Source organism: Chrysoperla carnea, chromosome 5 (assembly GCF_905475395.1).
Source record: "Chrysoperla carnea chromosome 5, inChrCarn1.1, whole genome shotgun sequence".
NCBI classification, from domain to species: Eukaryota; Metazoa; Arthropoda; class Insecta; order Neuroptera; family Chrysopidae; genus Chrysoperla; species Chrysoperla carnea.
The window spans coordinates 4,136,512-4,153,503 of NC_058341.1; the positions used below are offsets into that span (position 1 = coordinate 4,136,512).

Below are 16,992 nucleotides of genomic sequence, written 5' to 3' on the forward strand. Positions count from 1 at the left end.
GCAGCGATTTTTGACAAGGATAGAAGAAATAAGATATTTCTTTATTTGATTGAAAACAGTCCGAAACAAAAAAGAATCATTTTGTAAATGAAAAGCCCTATTTTTGACGGATGACCTTTGCGCCATCTTGTGTTTTATTTTTTCTAAAATGGTGGTTTAGGTTTAGCAGAAATAGTAGGAGAGGTTATGGACATTTTTGGGTAGGAGTTTCAGGCACTCGTCAGATATCTATTCCAGACCTGTGTGGTGGGTGGCGGTATCGTTTCAATTTATTGATAATGTTGAGTATTTTTTAGGACTAAAAATAAATTTTTTTTAAAAGACATCATTTTGGTGGGATTTTTTACCTGCCAGGTGAAGAAGAGTAATTTTGCAAACATCTTGCAGGGGCTCTAAAGATACCGCTTTCCTCCAGCCAGGCCTTCATTTTTGTATTTTGTATTATTATGGGAGAGATATCTGACGAATTTTCAAAATGCTTCAAACAGCTACCCAAAAATATCTACCCGCTCTCGGATTAAAACGTCATTCGACAAGTGAAATTAAATAATGATTTAATATTCAATAAAATGAGTAAAAAAAACGATCTAATCGAAAGTGTTGTGTTGTTAATTGTCGCCCTATTAGCTCAGTTGGTTAAGGTGTAACCAATTCCGTCCACGGTATGCTTAGGGTAGCGGGTTCGATTCCTGCCGTCACAACAAAATTAATTTAATTAATAGTGCATGGTATATGCATCAAACTTAAAAATAAAACACGAAATGACGTTCAACTTTACTAGCGTATAAAAAAATGCCAAATAGATTTCTAGGTTATATTTTAATTTATAATTTGACAAGAATTAAACTGCCCCCTTCCATTTTATTCCTAAATATATGTCACAATTAGATCCATTGTTTTATTTTAGAAATAATTTACAAAAACGAGACTGGTAATAGATAAATTTTTCAAATTTTTGCGATAGTTAGATTAGAAAGATCAATTTTATACAATTAGTTGTTAAGGTCGAAGAATATTATTATATCCATGTCGAAAAATATTACGATTATAAGCGCTGTTAGTGAATTAATGGTATTTACATGGTTATGGGAGCATTCATAAACTACGTAATTCAATTCCAGCCATTTTTTCCCTCTCTCCACGTAGCCCAGGTAGCCTTTAATGTGATCCCAACCCATCGCCCGAACCAAAAAAAGGGGTATTATAAGTTTGACGGCTATCTGTGCCTGTTTGTCTGTCTGTATGCCTGTCTGTCTGTCTTTGTGACTGTATGTGGCGTCGTACCGCCTAAACGGATGAATCGATTTCGATTTTTAAATCGATTACGTAGCCACCTTTCTCCTGACGTAGCTTAGTGTAGCTTTTTAACTACCCCCTCCACTTCTTGGCTGGGCCATGTGGTTTATGGATGCTCCTTGTGCGATTATGTTTGTAGTATTTGCTATCAATGGACCTTGTTAGCACCCAATGTTACAACAAGCGCTTATTTATTGATCAATTTAAGTGAATTTCAGGAAAAAGGTCCATTAATTTACGGTCCTTTGATATTCGATATGAAATTTGCGCTCGTTTTAACATTTTTAACGTAGTTTCAATATTTTTAGGTTAAATTATTGTTAATTAGTATGCTTTTCTCTATAAAGATTGTCTAGAATGCACGATCTCAGAAATAAATGTGCAATTTTAAGAAATTTGATGGGACTGAAACTCTTTGAGATCGTGTACCGATTTCTTTTTGAATTATCCGATTACCGAATATGATAAAATTGATGACGCTTATATTAATTGTTATTAAAGAGTAAATATTGATTTTTATCGTGTTTAGAAATATATACAGAATATTTATAGAAGAAATGTTTACATAATACAATTCTCATTTGATACACACTGTAAATGTTTTATAAAAAAATAATATATTGTAATATTTTATTATTTTAACTTTGAATAAACCGAAATTTTATATTAAAAAGAAACGAGTTTTTAATTTTATTTTTAAATCCACTAAATCCTTATCCTATCCATCCAGAAGTCTTTTAGGGGAATTTTCTGAATATCATCGACGCCGAGTTTGCCGACCACAATAACTTTCTGATTAACGATGTGAAAAAATTACTTTCCTATCAATTTTTGACAAACTAAAAAGGGTGCAGACCATTAATTTTGAGATAATCAATTTTGGGGTGGAAACACCCACCGTCTTTCCTTCCATATCAGGCCCTACTAATTGGTACTTATGTTCTCCTAGTAGAAATGATGAAAAAATCAACGTTTTTTTCCCATAAAAGTTCAAAAAAAATTTACCATTTGGTATGGTGAAATTATTTTCGGATTTTTTATGAAAAAAACCTTAATTTTTTTCAACATTTGACTAGGAGAACATAAGTACCAATTAGTAGGGCCTGATATAGATGGAAAGACAGTGAGTGTTTTCACCCCAAAATTGATTATTGGTCTGCATCCTTTTTTGGTAAGTATGACTTTTAGTTTTTAGTTTATTCTTCCACAGTGTAAGGAATTAAAAAAAAAAATTTACTTACCTTTATCGTATTGTTTGTTTTAAAACTTTTTCACCTTTTATCTCTGTAAGCCAAAGGTTTCAATACCTACCTTTTTGTGAAATTCTTCCTTTTTACCTTTTTAATAGACCTTTTCATTTTAAAAAGTGATTACCTTTTGTTTCGTACAGTATGTCACAAAACTAATGTGATAAAATGACTAACAAATATCTTGTATCTTTGTCCAACTTATTATTGTCCGTCCGAAACAAAAATGAATCGTAATTGAAATAAAAAGGTCTATCGATACTTACGTTTTTATGATAACATTACTTCCGTAAGAGGTAATGTAGCCCTGGAACTCGTGATAGTAAAACTGTAGTTACACGGATTTTAAAATTTTGATTATTAATCAATACTATTTAACGATAAGTACAATATGGACTAGGTGTGTCATGGTTTATCCTGGCACAAATATTTTTTGCCAGGCAATTCCGCGATAAGGGTAAAACATTATGCACTATCACAACTATTAATAAATTAATTTTGTTGCGACGGCGGGAATCGAACTAGCTACACAAAGCATACTACGGACAGAATTGGTTACGCCTTAACCAATTGAGCTAATAGGGCGACTTGTAATTATTAAAAATATAAAAAATAATTTTTGCCAGGCAATTCCGCGATAAGGATAAAATTTTATGCACTATCACAACTATTAATAAATTAATTTTGTTGCGACGGCGAGAATCGAACTCACTTCACTAAGCATCCTACATAGAGAATTGGTTACGCCTTAACCAATTGAGCTAATAGGGTGACTCGTAATTATTAAAAATATAACAAATATTTTTTTCCAGGCAATTCCGCGATAAGGGTAAAATTTTATGCACTATCACAACTATTAATAAATTAATTTTGTTGCGACGGCGGGAATGGAACTCGCTACACTAAGCATACTACAGACAGAATTGGTTACGCCTTAACCAATTGAGCTAATAGGGCGACCTGTAATTGATAAAAATATAACAAATATATTTGTGAGGATAAACCCTGGCATACACCTACTCCATATTGTACCTATCCTTAAATAGCATTGATTCATATACGATATTTCGAAATCCGTGTAAGTACAGTCTTACTGTCACAGGCTCCCCGCTAAATGGGGATCGGAGTTGAAATAAAAAAATGATTTATATAGGCAGTACTTTAAGTACATTCAAAAGGTCATTTTTTTATTGATTTCATTTGTTTTTTTATAATACAAACATATTTTTTTTAATTGAGAAAACATTGTGTGCAAATATATGAATAATGCCAATAAAATACAAGTGACAAACAATATTATTAAATAACAATTACGTAATTATCATACTCAGATCCGTAACTATCCAATTTATGACCCAGCCCTATCAGATCTTCTTTCATTTTTATTTACACAACCTCCAAATACTAACCATTTGAAGAAGACATTTAAATACAATTGTTATTACAATCACATGCGCCTTTTTATTTCAAAATTTTGAAATAAAAAGGCCTTTCTTTTTTGTAATGAGCTTTGCTTTTATTTTTGGATCTGTCTAGTTACATCTCTGAACATATTAAATAGATAAAAGTGAGAAGATAATGCATATCTTTTAAAAATATTAAAAATTTTGTTTTTTTTTTTATATATAATTAGTTTTAATTAATCAAATATATATAATTGAACATATAATTAGTTAAATATTTAGGAATTATCCACTCATTTTTGTTTATTACATAGTTTTAGAAGATTTTCTGGGCTATATTTTCATGTTTCTATATAAATAATTCAAAATATATTTGAGTTTTTGAACACAGTCTTATTTGTGTGTATTTATTTCAAAGTGGCTGCGTTCAAAAAATAAAATATTTAATAAATAGACATAAAATATATTTTTAATTTATTTATGTATAAATATATTGTTTATTGGGAACTGACCAATTATATCTGTGGAAATAAAACGATTTTTTATGACCTTACATACAAATTATTTCTTATTTTATAAATAACCACCATTTTTATTCAATTTCATTGGTTTGAAGATTTATCAAAAATACTTCGAGTATGGACGAGTACGTAATAGTTTTATGGTAACAAACACACTCGATTAAATCGAGGATTAACTATAAATTTTCTAAAAGTATTTATGATAGATCCTTTACAGTTTCTTTGTGAATATTTTATCATAATTTTGCCCAATACATGTCACAAGTTTCGATTTTTTTTACGTTAGAAATATTTCTTTGTGAGGTAAAAATGTGGAAACTGATGAAAAATATTGGACAAACTTATGAAAAATCATAATTAAATTTCTTACCAGTTCATTCTTTATCATAAAGAGGAACACAACACGAAAAAAAATTAAAACCAATTATACTTGGAAGAAAATTCTGGAAAAAATGAATACAAAAGCAGTTAACTTTATTGATTATTGATTAATATTTGAGTTTAGAAGATGGCTTCATTATTTTTATTTATTACTGTGAGTTTATTGTGATTGTTTAAGATTAGAACATATTTGCTTTGACTTAAGTTTAATTTTATGTTAAATTTTTCATAAAGATTTTACATTTTTCTTTGTTTTGTTAGTTAGCTAAATATATATACTATGTTTTTCATTTTGTTTTCTTTTTTTAGCTTTAAAAATATATTTAAACCTAAAGAAAATCTATTTTTTTAATATTTATTTTTTAGTACAAAAATACATCGATTTTCAAGAAAAAATTGCTAACTAATAAGCTAATTTTTTTTTATTCTTTGATGGTATTTTTATTATTTCTTTGGCACTTTCAATTTTATGTGTCTTTAATTTCTAACGAAATTCACACAAACTAAAAGTCATGACTGTTTCCGAAGTTTTACAATTTATTTAACACATCGAAAATTCGACCTTGATCCTAGGTAGACTTAGAGACCACGTAAATGTTTTCGATTTTGAAAGCACCAAAAAAATAATATAAAATCCAAAATAACACAAATATAGTCATTTTTATCTCCTCTAATTGAAGAACATGTATCAAAAATTTTGTTTTAAATAGAAAAAGATGTTGTCTTTATTTCTTTTTGTTTGTTTAAATTTTTCGGTAGGAGAGACTAAATTTTTCCATTTTAAATTGTATTTCTACTAGTATCACATTTAGAATCTAAGATTATAACTATGATTCTATATAATTAGAATTTTTTTCATTCATATTTTTTTATATTTATTAAAAAAATGTTTATTTTTTTTTGTAAAACAATGTGATGCGCCTTTTTATTGAGAAAATAATTTGTTAAAAATACTTGGAGCAATTGAAATTATTTAAAAATATGGCAATCAGTCGTCAATTCGGTTATTTTTAATAAATTCAGTCAAAAAAATCGTTAAATGAGGTTATTCCAGTTAACATTTTTCATAATTACGTTATGTCACCATTAATTTCCCCCAGTAATATTCTTAATTTGTCCCGGTAATATACTTAATTTCGTTATCTATGATACACGAAAATATCACTTCAGCTATTATCAACCACAACTGGCAAAGCTACACGAACTTCACACTAAAACAATACATAAGTAAGCGAACCACGTACAATGTCAGGAAAAGTCATATTTTGCAGTTGATATTTACCTAGATAGATCAAATTTTCGCCCCCGCAACTAAATTTTGAAGCCCCCTTCTTAAAAATACGCATTAGATTGCATTCCTCTTTGATTTCTTTCTTTCCTTTTCATGGAGTAAATAGGACGCTGAACTAAAAGTAGTACGGACGAAGTAGTATTACATTAACATCACGTCCTTACGTAAAAAGGCTATAATTATGACGAGGAAAATTACACATAATTAGGAAAAATGTTAACTGATATGTTTACTATGTTTTTTGTCAAATCTAGCATAAAAAATACTTTTAACCTGAGATTAAATATTATAAATATTATAAAGAGTTTTATAAAAAATGAATTTTTTTTATTTTTTCGACATTATTTAGAAATGCTAAAAAAAATCAACAAAAATACTTTTTTCTACAACTAAATATTTAATAATCGGGATCTGGGAGCAATTAATTTATTTTTTGTGGATGCAAAGGTTTTCAATTTTGTGCATCTTTTGGGGCTGAATATTTAAAATTGGAAAATTTTATAAACTATAGTTGAATCATTTTAGGGAGGCCTAAGATATTCAATGAGTAATCCCATGAAGCTCGGTTTCCTTTAGGAAATCCTAATCGAAACTTTTCACACTCCTAGGCATGAGATGTATAAGGATCCGACATTCTGGAAAGTGTTGATTTTTATCTATATTCACAGAATTTGTCATCACCCTCATTTTCCAAATTTTTCGAAAAAAAACCTCATCTACAATTTAAATATTTTGAAAAATTTATCATAATCATCTTCTACAGTTTAAAAAATTTTCCAAGTTGTACAAAATTATAAAATACATATAAAATAAACCATATTTGAATCTTACCAGAAAAATTGAGTATTTTTTCGAATTAAAATTCGAAGTTATTAAATTTATGAGATATTTACTGTGAGTATTACATTTTTCTAATTCGATTTTTGAGTTGTAGATCGATCGTTGAGATACTTCTTCGAGATATGTTTTTTTTTTCAATTTTCATGCAAAAACATATGAATGCGATGGACATCGAATTATATTTGGATAATGTAAAGAATAAGAAGGCGTTATTGTACTATATGATACAATGAAAATTCGAAACCTCACTTTTTTGACAATGACATTTATACCCATAGATGTTTATTCTAAACTTAGATCGCTACTTACAAAAGTTTGACTTCTTATATGGTTTCAAATTCGAGAGAATTACTTTTAATTAAAAAGTCATTATTTCTATTCACTTTGATTCTACTTAAAAGGGTCGTAATTAAAAGTTTGCAAAAGGAAAAAAAATATCTACGACATTTTTTAGTTTTATGAAACACGGGCACTTTTTTTTTTAAATACATATTTCAACTACTACATTTGTAAATATTTTTATCAAAAATTTATCCGTTTTGGGGGATTTTTACTTCAATGGTATCTCCATCTACAAAAATGCATTCATTATAAAAATTCTACTGAAGAGATTATTTAATTTATTGGTAGCAATTAATTTTAATGAGAAAATCACACAAATGGGGAGGTGTCGAAGACAGATAAAAATGGAAATTAACAAAATTTTTTGGAGGCGCATTTAAAGTAATTATAATTTTAACGAATTTTTAATCTAATTTAAGTTTTTTTTTTGGTCTGTAAACATAAAATTTGTTCTTATTTATTGATTTTTTGAGTGAGTTAGGTTTGGCTCAATAAAATCAAAATAAGATCAAATTTTTGGCAGGCTCATAATATTATAATATGATGAACACTTTTAGGGTTACACAAACAACAATTATTTATGCACAATTACTATTTTTATGTTTCATGAAAAAAACTATCAAAAAAATTAACCCTTAACTGCATTCGTGACGATGTCCAAGAGTGGGGTGCGTCCCCATGAGTCTCTTTGAAGTATTTAGATCAAATTAAGTCGTCTCCAAAGATTGATCGACTCAAGTGGATGATTCTTATTACAGAAAAGATGAGTTATAATTTTCGAGATCATTGGTGATAATATTCTCTAGAAGTTTCTAGGGCTACATATTAATATTTTGCCGAAAAACATTTATTTATCTTTGGAGCCATTCAAGATGGCCGAAAGTGGATAACTTTAAACCAAAAAATAGATGTATTGCGAGACACATTTCGAAGAATGTTTCATATTTAAGTCATTAACGATATTCGTTGGCTTCCTTAGATTTGTTGAGGGTTATTTTATGTTTTTTAGAATCAAAATTACCTAAATAATATTGTAAATGAGATCGTAACTGCAGTTAAGAGTTAATAATTTTAATAACTTCTTTTTGCTTAGTGGAAATAACGTAAAAATTTAATCAATAAATCGAACACGCTTTGTAATTTCAAAAATGAAACATGTTTCACACCAAAAAAGCGATTTTTTTCTTTTAAATGAATACTAAATAATTGACTTAACCGCGAAAATAAATTTTGAAAACGTTTTTATGATTGCCGTTTGGGTACTTTATTTTGTTTAAATTTATTTAGGCAACTTGCGTTACACATATGTAACAACAACAAGAATATTAAGTCTAACAACCGTTTAGTTTTTAAATCAAAATTCGTAAAAATAGAAAGAAATTTTACCTGGTTTCTGCACTCAATTCCAAAACTGTTGAAGCTAAAATAATTTTTAATTAAAATTTACCTTTTTTTTTAATCCATTCGTAATTTTCTCGAAATAATGTTTTTACAGAAATAATATTGAAAATGTAGAGAAAATTGTGGAGGCAATTTTTAGTTGTTTTTAAAATCCCTACGTATTATTAATTTAAAGCCGGTTCTTCTCGGTTAAAGTATCTCAAAATACTCAATAATTAATTTATTATCCAGGATTAATTTTTACATTTTCTCTACATTTTTAAGTACACCCCTGTATATATTTATTAAAATAAAACTTTAACTATACAAAAAAAAAATAAAAAATAAACATAAAAATGCAACTAAATTACAAAAAAAAACTAAAAAGAAGGTTTTTCTTTAAAATATTTTTTACTGTACATCGTTTTAAAAAAAGAAGGAAAAGGCTAAAAACAAAACAAAAAAATTAAAGATTTATTGTGCACTTTTATGAATATCGAGAGGCTTTGAGACTTCGAGACTCCGTTTTAAAAATGTGAATATGCACTTGTTTTTATTTAGCTACAGTAGCTCCAGGTAATTTTCCAATTACTTTTGAAATATCCACACCAGTTAACGCTTGAACAGCTGGTGGTAACTGTCCCATTAGTCGATTCGCATCGGCGGTTATACCATCAGGACCACCAATTATAACAATTTCTTCAGTTTTAGCTAGCGGGGCAGCAACTTCGGCAGCAATCTGAAACAATTCAAAAAATGAGTTTTACAGGAACTTTTTATGAGAAATTTCGGTGAACTTACCTTGGGTAATGCATCCAAAACCAATGACATAATGGCCGTGTCACCGTATTGTTTATAAACAGCAGCTTTTTGTTTCATACGTGATGCTTCAGCTTGACCCACAGCGCTTAAAGCGCTTGCTTCAGCTTCACCAACTTTCATGATACGTTCTCCTTCAGCCTTGGCAGCTTCCACGGTTTTTGTTCGATTACCTTCGGCAATCAAATTAACACGATAACTTTCGGCTTCTGCAGGTAAACGTATTGTGGCTGTTAATTCCTTTTCTTTTCTAGCTACTTCTTGTACTTCGACTTCAATTTGTTTACGCCGTTCTACGATATCGATTTGGATTTCTTCGTTACGAATCTTTTGTTTAACTTTCGCCGCTTGTAATTCGTATGCTAGTTGTGCTTCAGCTTTTGCTGTGTTTATTTCTTGATCAAATGCTGCTTTTTGCAATTGATACATTCGGGAATTATTTTCTATCTTTGTATCAGTGGAATATTTGACATCCATTGCGGATTTTTCACATTCTGCTTCCTGTAAATAAAAAGAAAAATGAGAATTTATTAGCACAACGCATGCGAATCATTCAGCATCGTAGATGTATTTATTTTTATACAGGAAGTCTTCTTTGTTGACATATATTTGAAATTCGACAAATTAATTTAATCAAGGAATTGCAAAGAGCTTTTTGCAACGCTTAAGCTGAAGTATTAGCGAGAATTTCGATATAATAATAAGTATATCGAGAAAAGCATTTGGCACGATTTTCCCATCCCAACAAACATTCTAATTAATCTTAGGAAATTTTTTAGGGAATACTCTAAGGAATAAATAAAAAAAAATGAATACTTACACGAATGCCAGCATCACGATTAGCCTCAGCGACTCCAGTATCCGCATCTCGTTTAACTATGGCAGTTTGTGCTTTACCAAGTGACGCCAAATATTGTACGGAATCTTCAACGTCTTTTATTGTAAATGATAATATTTCAATTCCCATACGACCCACGTCGGGTGCGGCCACTTCGCGTACTAAAGCGGCGAATTGGTCTCGGTCCTGGTAAACTTCTTCTACTGTAAGAGTTCCTGTAAAAAACAGAATAATACATATTATTATAATGAATTTTAATAAAAATTGTACTATTAAGCTCGAAAACATACTTTAAAGTTCTAAAATACATTGATTTTTGGTATCGATTAAAATTTTCCCTGAGCCCTTCATGTAAGCATATAAGTTTTGAAGGGCTGTAGCTCAAAAGGGAAGGGTTTTTGAGGGTTGAGACAAAAATCGTTGAACAAAATTTTAACTGAAACCAAAAATCGTTGAATTCTGTCCGGGGTTCTTTGTAGAAGGTTCATATTTTTTGAAATTAACTATATATCTACAGTGTAGGTAGTCTTTAAATGGCAATAATAATAACAATTTCATATTTATAATGAGTCACATAATATTTGCTATAAAAAACGATGGAATAACTTTATTATTTGATTTAGTCGGCAATTTATATAATTATTTAGTTTTGACCTTGTTTTAAACTTTGTGAACTAACTGCACGCTAGGTTAGCTTGAAGACACAGACTTGAAGACAATCATAAATAAAGATAATTTATCTAATAGTAATATTCTTTGCAAAAATTTTATGTATTATATAAATATAAACAGCTGTAACCTTTTCTGGTTGTGACACATATAACCTACTTTATTTTAACCGCGAAAAAGGCCTTGTTTATTATTATACTTTATAAATATTAGTAATTTTATTTATTAGTATAACAAATAAATGTATCAGGGTGATTTCAACAAAACTTATAAATTAGCACTAAAAATTAGAAGTTGATCTTGAAATTATTAATTATTAAATTAATTAAGTAATGTAAGATTTTTCATTCAAACTTTAATAGTTTAATAAATCCAAAAAAATTTTAGTTTTTGGATTTTTTTAAATGTAATTAGAACCTAAAGGTAACGAAAAAGCAAAGTTATTTGAATATTGGATAAATATTTTCGAAAAAGCGTCTGAAATCAATTTGAGAAACCGATTTTTCAAACGATAAACGATATCTCAAAAATTGACATAAGAATGCAATGAAACTTATTTCATAAGGTAATTTTGACCCAAAAATTACAAAAATCGGGTTGGTTTAATGATTGGGTGTACAGTTTTTGAGATATCGTAATACTTGGATCGATTTTGGTCGATATCCCGATTTTTGTTCTTTTAGGATCGAAATTGCACTGTAAACTGAGTTTTATCGAAATTGGAAACAAATTTGTCTCGATTTTTCGCAATTTTCTTAAGATGAAACATTCAAAAATGGATGAATGGAGAATTTTCCAAGATATGGACGTAAATCCGTGAAGGATCTATTATCTTTATCAAAGTTTTATCCCTCGATTACAATTTAAGTTATTCGAAATGACTTTGAAATGAAACTAATGATAAAAATCGAAAATGCAAAAGCTTTATTTCAATATTTTACGTGTGGAATAAAAATACTTACTTCGTAATAACCATATAAGTGACACCAACTGTTAGTGATAATTTAAAAAGTCCCATACATACAACTCCAGACATTTGAATTGAATTTTTTTTTAATTAAAAATTAATTAAACGTAAATTAATTAACTGAAAACGATTGTACTTTAATGATATAAAATTAACATATTGAAAAAAAGAAATTATTTTGTATTGCATAACATGGTGTAATCTTTTTAAAAATTTATTTTGTAAAGTAATCAAATCTAAGCCATCAATTTTCACCTATTTATAAAAGATAGTACAGCGGAAGTGTGGGAAAATTAATATTAAAAACTAAAAAATTTTCATCTTCACAAAGCGATAAAAAATTTAACATTGCATTTTTCATAAAATTGTAAATTACTTTGTACTTTTTATAACTATGATAAACTTAAGTTTTGAAACGGAACCCTAAACATTTATACCAAGTAAAGGGCTCTCAAGTCGAGCAAAAATTATCAAACTATGCAAATTTTTTTAATAGTGCTATCAAATTTTTTACGAAATTCAGTTAAAACCGGATATGAAGTAATACGAATTTAATCTAATTTTTTTTATTCAAGAGCATTTATTTAAATTAAATTTTTATTCGCATAGCCTTGAAAAATTATATATTTTAAGATTATACACCTGGTTTGAAACAAAAATATAGAATTATTTTTTTTAAACCGGCTCAGTTTCCTTCTAAAAATTAAAAAAAAAAAAAACATTAACATTGCTGTATTAATTCAATTTTAAAATCTATAAGTTTGAAGCAATGACTCTAGCACCAAAAATTAGTCAGGACTCTCAGCCAGGAAACTAATCAGAAACGTGTGATGACGAATAGAATCCCAAAAAAGGTTAAATTGTTATTTTTCGAAGTAAACTAGAATGGCATTTATCGGAGTAAGCTATAAATTGCTATTGGAAAGATTGCTAGAATCCCAACCCTTTTTTTTCTGGAAAGGGACCTGTCTATGGGAGTTAAGCGAGTTAAAATTCAAATCAGAAATAACAATCTTTTGTTTGAAAAAAAAATTCAGTTAAGAATCCAGATTAAACTAAATATCTGAAGGTAAATATATATTTTTTAATAATGTTAAATAATAATTCAGTTAACATTTACTTTACAATGCATGTCGCATAAATAACCTTTAAAATAAAATATCCTTCCTTCCGTTTTTTCAATTATTATTTTAAGTCATACAAAATTTATATTTAATAATCTAAACTTAAACTCGTGTCATATTATTATAAATATGTTTTATTCAAATTATATTAATATGCAAATTTTAAAATATAAAATACCTTTTGATATTGAATCTAAATAAAGTTTTATTCAATTTATTAATTATATCAGCAATAATTAATTATTTTAAGTTCAGATCTCTATCAATGCAAATTTTATGTAGGTATTTTATGATGTTCCTTGACAATCCTATTCATTAAGAACGTGTAAAAAGTATGTACCTGCTCATAAATCCTGATATATGATATAAAATAAATTTGATTTCATAAGATTTCAGCAGATATCTCGAAAACTGTAGGGTAAATAATCAAAAGGTTAGGTCTAGAGTAATTGAGAACTAAAAGAAAATACAGAACTTTTTCTGAAAATTTAACGGTTTGTTCCCTATTTTCTATGGTATCGCATGAAATTCTATATTTTTGAAAGATTTTCGGTTTTAAAAGCGTATTCCCTAGTCCTAGATAAAAAATTGTGCAAGGAATAAGCTTTCAAAAGTTGCGCATCGTGCTAGGGAGACACCCTTTAAAAAGCTATAGGTATTTATTTAGAAATAATATTACTACGCGATAAATTTATTCTTTTTTAAATAATTGCTACAAATAGGTATAAATATGTAATAATCTTTCTAAAATCATCACATGTAAGTGATAATTGTAGGTTTAACCAATAGTAAACAATGTAGGTAAAAACCTTGAAATTAATCAGATTCTGATATAGCTTTATTTTAAATTATGAAGCATGACACAATAAAATTGAATAAACATATTTATTGTTTATCCAATATGTAATATTGCAATTATGTAACTGAAAAATTTATCTAGCTTTAACAACCTGTGTGTAATTTTTTGTATGGTAGCATTTCTACGAATTCTAAATATCTATTACTCAACATTTTGTATTTAAAATACGTTTTAGGGGTGAGATAAGTGTTAATGAGTACGAACTACGAAGAGAAAGGTACAGCAGGGAATGGAAATAATTTAAGTAATTCAGTTTCTAAGAACTTGTAGGAGGAAACAATTAAAGACAATTAGTTTCAATTCTAAGAACTTGTGGGATATTGCAAGTTGATACGGTGTTTTTTTTTAATATTCTGTATATAGGGTATCCACTAATGATCGAATAAAATACTAAAGCAAACGTACCCTTAGAAACCTTTACCTTTACTCTTCGTTAATTTTAAATAATTAAAACAATTTTTGGCGAATAATAAATGCGGTTAATTATGTAAAAACATGGCACATAATAGAAAGGTAATAGAAAATTATCTTTCCACTTTCGCGAAGGAGCTAAATCTTTAGTTTGAACATATATAAATAAAAAAGCCATATCTTATTCCAATAGCACATTTTAATTTTTTTGATCAAGGAACTTTTGAATCAACCTATATAATTTTAATCAATATCAGAAAAGCACTTGAATATCTTCAGATATTTGATACTTATCAATATAATATGTATCTCTATTACACAATAAATATTTATTTTTTAAATAGTTTGTAAAAATTGAAAATTGAATTGTCACTTAATAACTATTTAAGAGTCCTTATCGCGACATGTCCTGTCTCGCGATCAAACTTACATTCTTATCGTAATAAATGAAAAAAATCTAACCAAATTTATAAAAGCTTTGTAAAAAGTTTCTATTCTCATTTTGAATTCACAAGTTTTAATAAACATGTATATCTTTGTTCAGAAAACTTATCCCCAAAAAAACTTTCTTTTTCCACAGAAAATTTATTATATTTTATGTACTACTTTTCTTTAAAAATTAGGAAATTTTTTTCCGAGTTGAGTTTTTTTTTTTTTTTGGAATCTACATGTTTTCATTTCAAAAACAAACTTTTTGTGAGAAATTTCTGAAGTTATTCTAAATTTTGTTTTCTGAAGACTGAAGATTTATAGATTTCTTCAAATTATTGGTTGTTTGCGCCAAATTTTAAGAAAATTTCTGTAATGAGGAAAACAAATGTTTTCTGAATTCAACTCTTGTTTGAAACGGTATCCCTCGCGAAATTAAAAATACAATTAGTAAGAATGATCTAATAATGGTACCGTTTTACTGAGAAACGGAATCCTTAAAAAGAACAGAATTATCAAAGAATTGGTTCAGTTTGATGAAACAGATTCGTATATCCAAACATTGTCAACACCTAACTAATTAAAAATACATAAATAATTATTAATGGATTTGTTTACAAGTTCACTCATTAGAACCAAATATTTAGAAAAAACAAATTAATTAAAAAACTATAACATTGATTGCAATGACGTAAAATTAAGTTTATTACCATAAAAAACTATTAAAAATATGTTACGCAATCACAATTATTATGATACATTTTGTATAAATTAAAAAAAAATTTTTTGCTAAAAAAAATTATCAAAATATACAAATCTGTTTAAAATTTCAAATAATTACTAAAAATTAGGACAAAATTTGTTAAATCACGCTATACAAATTATTTTAGGTTAAATAAACGGAAATACGGTATATTTTCTAATTACATTTGACGGTCACAAGGCGAAAGGAAAATAATAAACTTGAAAGATTAATTTATTAAAATTATCAAAAAAATACTAATAAAATTAAATTTTAAAAAATTTTAAATTATAAACAGATGTCAATTAAGAAAACAAAATGTTTATTATTTTGGTCAAAAGTTAAAATTTGAATCATAATAATCAATCAGAATAATAATAATTTATGAGAAATTATATCAAATACCTAAAGTGCTACAATTGCGTAATATTTATGAAATATTTCATGATCGAAAATTATTGAATTCAATCTGAAAATCGAAATAAAAAATAAGAAAGTTCACAAAAAAATTGGAATTTTGCGATTACTAATTATTATAGCAAGTAAAATAGATAATATTTAAAATAAGCAAAATTATTGAATATAACTACTCCTAGAATTTATCAAAATTTTGAAAATCTAAAAAAAATAGAAATATAAATAAATTACAAGCAAACTTTTAGAAAATAAATTTGACTCTAATAAAAAGAATACAATAATTTTCTTAATCAGACAGTTATTGATCTAGTTTCTATGGATCATAACCATCACGAGATACGGTCATAAGGATCAATTTTCAAAATAAAATTTTATAAAAAAACACACTTTTTTTTAATTTTAAAAAAATTACACCATTTGATTCTTTTTTTCAAAAAAACTTAAAATCACACAAAAATTTACCCAAGAAAAAAAACACACAAACAAAATAGATAGCAAAACACGCGCGTCTATTTATTGCAAACAATTTATGAATTGTTGTTAAAAAGTTGTAACTGATTGAAGTTAAAATATTTAACTGACGTGATTTCAAAATCTTAGACAATCAACAGCGCTCAACGTTGAACGGGGTAGACACTATGTACACATTGTAAAACTACTTACACTAGAGAATACTACAAATACTTGGAGTTGGAGCATGATGGGGAAGTGTTATTCAAAATGTACACAATCCAATATCAAGGTTGTGCAAAAACAAAATAATGATGTTAATTATTATACTAAATAAGTTATTGAAACTTTGATAGTATTATTAAATATAGTCAAATTCGGTTATAATGACATCGATAACGTTGACGAATCAGTTATAACGACGAAATGTAATTATGCTGATATATGAATATATCTTCTATAACAACATCGTATACAGGGATACTTTTTTCGCAAAGTTACTAGATTTCGTTCGACATTTATACGAAATAATAATTTCGATACGAAAAATCAATATTGTGTAAAAC

At 27.5% G+C, this 16,992-nt stretch overlaps 1 protein-coding gene across 3 annotated transcripts in view; it reads right to left on the reverse strand.

Moving 5' to 3' along the window:
- Positions 1-9,159: 9,159 nt before the first annotated feature.
- The window catches only part of LOC123299838 (flotillin-2), a 215,692-nt gene continuing 207,859 nt past the window's right edge, over positions 9,160-16,992 (reverse strand). For 2 of the 3 annotated variants that reach the window (XM_044882222.1, XM_044882223.1), the window contains exons 3-5: positions 10,341-10,573; positions 9,503-10,021; positions 9,160-9,440 (exon numbers count right to left, since the gene is read on the reverse strand). In XM_044882222.1, coding sequence (XP_044738157.1) covers positions 9,255-9,440; positions 9,503-10,021; positions 10,341-10,573 — 938 coding nt within the window. In that variant the 3' untranslated portion in view covers positions 9,160-9,254. Of the gene's footprint in view, positions 9,441-9,502; positions 10,022-10,340; positions 10,574-11,989; positions 12,115-16,438; positions 16,541-16,992 lie in introns of those variants that run through there. The other variant, XM_044882224.1, reaches the window with a different exon arrangement.